This window comes from Notothenia coriiceps, unplaced genomic scaffold, assembly GCF_000735185.1.
Source record: "Notothenia coriiceps isolate Sejong01 unplaced genomic scaffold, NC01 NC01_scaffold00020192, whole genome shotgun sequence".
NCBI classification, from domain to species: domain Eukaryota; kingdom Metazoa; phylum Chordata; class Actinopteri; order Perciformes; family Nototheniidae; genus Notothenia; species Notothenia coriiceps.
Genome location: NW_011352893.1, coordinates 56,310 through 63,303, shown reverse-complemented (window position 1 = coordinate 63,303; position 6,994 = coordinate 56,310). Strand labels below are relative to the sequence as shown.

Below are 6,994 nucleotides of genomic sequence, written 5' to 3'. Positions count from 1 at the left end.
GGGGGGGGGGGGCTCTGCAACTCCTTCTTCTCCGTCCTTCATCCTCATCTCCTAGCTCCTCACTTATATCTTCCTTTTTTCCCACCGTTTCTCTCTAAGTCCTCTACTTTTATCTTGTCTCTTTAATCTTCAGTTCTGTAATCCTCTGTTGTCCCTTACCCTCTCTTTTCTTCTTCTCTTCTTCTCTTATCGCGTCCCCTCCTCTTTGTTTTGTGGTTTAGTTCCCCTGTTACCTTATTTCTCTCCCACTTCATTTGCAGCCTCTCTCGCCCATCTCCCCTTATCCCATTTACCTTTTTTTCCTCTTTTATCTGATCTCCTGTCTATTTTCTTCTGTCTCCTTTCATATATGCATTCCCTTATTTTCATTATTTCCCCGTTCCCCATTTTCTTTCCTACATGTACATGTTCATTTTGTCCCCTCTTATCTTCTATGTTGTCCCTTTTCCATCCTCTCTTCTCTCCTCTTCCTTGTCTCTTTGTATTTGTCATCTATCTTTTCTCTTTCTCTTATTTTCAGTTCTTTCACTATTCCAATCATCTCCTCTCCCTGTTTTTATTCTTGTATCGCCTCCATCTCTTTATCTTCTTACCTTCGGTTATCCTTTTGTCTTATCCTCCTCTCTTCTCTTTCATTCTTTAATCCTCCATTATCCTTTCCCTTCTCAAATCACCTCAGTTTTTCCATTCTTTCTCCCCTCTTTTTATTTTCTCCTTCTTTTGTCACTCAAACACACACACTTTTTAGGCACACACACACACACACACACACACACACACACACACACACACACACACACACACACACACACACACACACACACACACACACACACACACACACACACACACACACACACACACACACACACACACACACACACACACACACACACACACACACTCACGACACACACACACACACACACACACACACACACACACACAACACACACACACACACACACACACACACACACACACACACACACACACACACACACACACACACACACACACACACACACACACACACACACAGACACACACACTCTCAGACACAGAAATACATCCAACAGAATGTTAAGTTTCAGGGTGGTTGTATCGATGTTGTTGTGGATGAATAGTTGAGCTGTGAATGCTTGGCGGATGCCCGGGTGAAAACATGAATACATTTCTGATAATAGAGCATTCCAGCGCAGAGAGACTGTCTGCAACCTGATTATGGGTTTATTTAATTTCATCCCCTCCTGGTGGCGGTTTGTTGCAGATTAGGCAGGCTAATTCTGAATTTTTCAAGTAATGATTTGCGTCAGGGAATTGTGTGAGAAGTTTGGATCTCTTTTTGATTCACTCATGTTTAAGGCCCTATTCTTTTGGGGGGTTTCCCTTTCCTGTAGTAGGTTATATAGGTTTTTGACTGTAATATCCACGTATGTTGCTTCTTAATATGCTGTCAATATTCTAATAAACATCATAAAAGATAAAACTACAGAGCAGAACAATAATTGTTTTGGAAAATGTGAAGGGCCTGTAGTTAGAGTAATACACTATGAGAGGGATACAGCCACATATAACATTCAGTGCATGAACAGGAACATACAATCCGTATTAAAGCAAGAAGGCACAGGGACTCATAATCCTCTTAACCTGGTGGAAATGTTTATTTATTTTTAGATACATTTGTGTTTTCTTTCCACAAAGTTTGTGGTGGCTGTGGTGAGAGATGCAATTTGAGAAAAGGATGGATGCAGCAACACACTAACCCTATAACCCTAACCCAGTTGTGCTGATTTGTACAGCTTTATACGGGTCTAGCTCCTAAAAGCAGGAAGCTACATTTTCCAAGGTGCACCTAATTAGCTTTTTCCAGTCTTTTGAAAAGGTCAATGTTGAGTTTGGTCTTTACTCGGAACACAAACATAAGTTTTCTGGGTAAAAGTCCTGTGTTTGTTTGATCCACCCCAACGTCCTCATTACGACTTTTGCAGACTTATAATTTTAAAAAAACCATCAAAAACAAATGTCCCCCAAAACATTTTTTGGTGTTTTTCAGGTTAAGTACTCATTAGGAGTAACTCCACAAAACAAAATGTGTAGTACAGGACATACAGGATATGATATTGCAATAACCCTAGTATCTTTGTGTTTCTCTATGTGTCGCAGGGGGCAGGAGTCATGTCAGTCTATCTCTTCATGAAGCGTTACGCTGAGGAGGAGCTGTACCGGCCTCACCCCGCCCTCTACCGACCCCGTATGTCTGAATGCAGCGACTACAGTGGCCAGTTCCTCCACCCAGACTCCTGGCCCCCCCCCCAGCGGGGCCGCAGCGCTTCCGAGGTATCCTCCGACATATCCATCCAGCTCAACCAGCAGACTCCACCTTCAAAGTCGCAACCCAAGGGGGGCAGCAGCTCCCAGCAGACGCCCTCTTCCTCTGGGCCTTCATCAGCTGCCAGCTACCAGCACCAGCCGGCCTCCTCCTCCTCCACTTCCTCCTCCTACCCACACCCCCTCCATCTGGCCGCCACCTCCACCCTACCCAGAGCATCCCATGGCCACCCTCAGTCCCATCCCCACCCCAGCGGACCCCCACCCCAGTCCCTGCCGATGGGGGTGCCACCATCAGCCGTGCCTCCTCCGCGCTATCACGCGCACATGCGAATGAGTGCCTCGCCATGCTAGGCTACTTAAACAAAACACAACTGGGGGGGGGGGCAGATTGGTTATAGCTCTTACACACCACACACACACAAACACAATTCCTCTATCTACAAAATGTGTGGGAGGAAAGATGCAGCAGAGTGGTTGAAGGAGGGAGGTTTAGGGAGATCAAATAGAGGAAAGAAAAAAGAGGGGAGGAGGGGAGGAGCAGGTGGGTGGAGGGATGACTCACTGCTGCTGCTCAGCCCGAGACGAAGACAGAACTTTAAACACGCTGGGAGGGAAAACGGGAGGGGATACGATGATTAGTAGCAACAAGACATTTGTGAGGTTTCTGACGGGTACATACTGTACATCATCGGGGCCGTGATACCCAGGGTGAAGCAGCACAGGAAACAGGAAGCTGAATCTTTTCCACAACTCTGGCCATTCACTAAAAGAACAAACATGTGAAATAAGGTATCTGGCTAAAAATGTATTATCCTTTCATCAAACAAGGAATAAGGATGCCTCCTTTAAAAAGATTTTAAGAAAATGGATCAAATATCTTTTTGGAATGTCATCGACATGGTTGGGAAGGTTACTATGTTACATCTTCATTACCTTTGACCACTTTCTTAACAAATAATGAAACCATAAGAGCAACCACTGTAAAACACTGACTTGTAATTCCAAACAAGACTACAGTGATATGGATGTTGATTATGATAAGGAGTACAGGTGATGGATAAAAAGACAATTCAGAGTGATATTGGTTCAGTTTACTGTGAATGTAAAAATAACGGAACCCCAGAATATTTTCAAATTAGGGCTATCAGCGATGAAATGCCTAGTTGTTCATTATGCATGTTAATTAATCCCAAATTAATAACATATTACCCATTTACAATAAAACTTAACTAAAGAAAAACCAATATATTATATACAATATTCATGTCAACATTGAAGTGGACATATAAAAGATAACCTTTCTTTCTAACAACCATATTTCAAGATGGCATTTGAACACATAAGAACCACATTGTGATTGACCTTTACCCAATTTTAAAATGTTTGATCTCGATCACACCATTATGTTACTTAATGTCACCTTGCTGCTGTCTGTTGACATTAGCTGTAGCTGTTGGCCAAGCAGTAGTGTAGCATTACGAATCCATTATTATGTGTCATCGGCTAGTTAACTGCTAGCAGCTAACGTGAATTAGCTCTCCTCCTGCCAATAACAACACAGATGTGTTGTTTATAATGTAGCATTATCAGGGATTCTTTCCCAGTATTGCTTCCCAACCGTGTTCATGAAGAACTGACTGATATGATAAATAATGTCTATATGATAATAATCCGTAGTTCATACAGTATCACAAATATTATATACACAATCGGAGGTAAACTGTATATGCATAGAGATTTACACTTTAACTGTATAGAAAGTATTCTTCCCCCTCATGCTGAAACAAAAACGTAATCCCGTACCATGAGGTGTATATATTAAAGTATGTTTTAGGTGTTTTAGCTATTACATTTTTATAAGCTGTATTTTAAGAGAGAAGCTTTGGGAGTGAATGTTTAAATGTTGATGGATGAAACTGAGAGACTTTCTAAAGTGTCGATTGAGGTTGGAAATGTTCCTCGGTCGCGTCAGCAGGATTCTGCAACGTTAGCATTGACTGAACAAGAGGCTGTCCGTGATCATCCTGGTTTCAATCAAAATGGCTGCCTTGGAGATGCTGTTGCCATGGAAGTGATTTCTTAGGTATGTAGATATTGGTATTTGAAACCAGAACTCTTACAGCCAGGTTCAGAAATGGAAACCGACTCTTCCTGGTTTTATTTATGATAATATAAGGTTTATATTAAGATATGGCACTTTGATGAACACATGCGTACATGGGAGGCAAACTGAAAACCTGAGACAGATGGCTTTGCATTTCAATGTACCTCCTGGTTTAATCTATTATTCATATAAGTAGCTCAGTCTCAATTTATTGGAGTCTACATCTTTTCACTAATATCTGTTGGGTCCAGACAATTACTTATCAAGTGTATTTCAGAGATGAAGGTTTCATCTGTCTTGTGATAGAGGAAAGACTATTGTACCATTTGAATGGAAATACCTGTGAATTGTCTCAGCCACTGTAAACTACCCAACATCTTAGCCAAATTGATATTCCAAAAAGTCCCAGGTAAAATAATACTTCGCCTTTTTTTTCCAACGGCTTTCAATAACCCATATTTAAGTTTTATGCTATGGCATGTCATCGTTAAATTGAAGGGAGGAGGTTGGAAATGTCAAAATCCAGTTTTTGATAGATTGTGACAGAATGATTTACTTAACTGAATACTGAATCAATTACTACTGTTTCAACTCAAGATCCACTTGCTCGCCTGTTCTGAAGTCTTGACCCAATCTCAAGGCCCTCATCAGGAAATCAATATGAAATGTGCATATGTTGAGTGGCATTTTTTGGGGAACATTTAGGATTTTCAGTTTGACTCCCATTGAAGTTTTCATGTTGCACAGTGAATTAAAGTGAAACACTTAAGAAGTTCTTGTTTTTGTAGCATATTAACAATCATGCCCAGCATAGGGCATTATTTGTAGCCTTTTTAGACCTACGCGGAAAAATGTTATGCTTACATCCTGTGATACTGTTAAGAGAAGAACAATGTATCAAATTAACTGCTGTGTTAGCATCTGTTATGAATATTTGCTTTGTGGAAAATAAATAGGAAATAACTTAGCCGATGAGTATGAGAGCTTTTGCTGATGTTTTGCGATGTTTCTTTTTAATTGCCAAAGCTGAGCATTCATGCTGTGTAGTGAGCACACACACAAGCACACACACACACACACACACACACACACACACACACACACACACACACACATTTATGTAGCTGACTTCTGAGGAGTTGTTTTCTCAGATATAAAAATCAGAACCAACAGTGTTTCTGAGGACATCACAGCAGAGACGTACAGTTTTGATGCTGTGAGCCGCTTTCTCAAATGTTTACTTCCTTTACTTCCAGATCCCTAACTGTGATCATGGTGTAAATATTCATACTGAACACACATTACACAGTCTACCTAAGACGTGTTGACATTATCAAGGTAAAGAAATGTTTAAAGTTTACATGTTGAGTCCAATGACATTTGACTGACTCAATACTGGTCAAAAATCGATCTTAAGATTAATGTGACTTTAATTGTTTATTTTTCATAATTTTTGCAAACATGCTATATGCAGGAGTGTGATTTGTATCTGCCAGCAGTGTTTTGTTAAGTTCAAACCAATAAAGCTTGCCTGGTTCCAGACTCTTATGTATTTGTTTATTATAGTTAATTCAACACACTTGAGAAATATGCATTTGTTACAAGTGCTGAATTCTGTTCTATATGAAATGGCAGCGTTATTGCTGATTACAAATGTTTATCTGAATTCATCTTGGAGAAAACAGCAGACACACTACATTTCTAGTTTAATTTCATATTTCCTCCAAGGGATTTATTTTCAAGAATGTTGCATACTTTCTTTGACAAGTTTTACAAAATGGATTGTGGGGGACATACAGTACTTTTGATCTGTTTAATTGTCTTTAAATAATTAATGTATTTGATTAACATTGGGGGATTTAAATCCATTTCTTGGTTAAGAGACCACTTAGAGAAATGTATCAGTGTCACAGTATGGTAGTTCCTTAAAGATTTACAAACACTGATCCAGATTCATTTTGACTCGTTATTTGTATCTTATTCAAAATTCCTTTTTTAAACTACAATGCGAACAGAAACTAAAAGACTTAATATGTAGTGATTCATTTTCAATGTTATATGTTGAATCATTGAATATGTTAACGAACCTCTGATTACATGGAGTGTATGTCATGGTGTATGAATGTAGTAGGGATAAAACAAAGTATAGGTTACAGAATGAGTCACAGATTGCTGAGCTCAAAGACAATACATATACTAAAATCAGGCCTGTAAATGAAATGCATTATTATTAATGTCAGCCTTTGCATAACACATTTGCTTACTAAAGGTCAACCTTTGTGTTTGTATGCATGAATATTAAGTGATACTGAATCATTATTGTTCATTTTATATGACAAAAAATACCAATAGCACTCATAGGCCCTTTCACATTTCACTAATTCCCCTCCTCGACTCCCCTCCTCGACTCCTATCCTCGTGTCTTAGTCCCGCCCATAGGAGATGCGAGCGGAGGAGTCGAGGAGGGGAAGCAGCAGGCGGTTAGAGAAATGAGAACTCTCCTCTCCTCTGAGCGGTCATTTTAAAGAGACGTCCATTAATGATGACAGGAGGAAC

The 6,994-nt window shown here is 40.0% G+C and overlaps 1 protein-coding gene across 1 annotated transcript in view; it reads left to right on the top strand.

Moving 5' to 3' along the window:
• The window catches only part of LOC104952565 (voltage-dependent calcium channel gamma-7 subunit-like), a 6,660-nt gene extending 677 nt beyond the window's left edge, over window positions 1–5,983 (top strand). Inside the window, exon 2 of the mRNA XM_010779406.1 lies at window positions 2,167–5,983. Coding sequence (XP_010777708.1) covers window positions 2,167–2,685 — 519 coding nt within the window. The 3' untranslated portion in view covers window positions 2,686–5,983. The remainder of the gene's footprint in view (window positions 1–2,166) is intronic.
• Window positions 5,984–6,994: the final 1,011 nt, after the last annotated feature.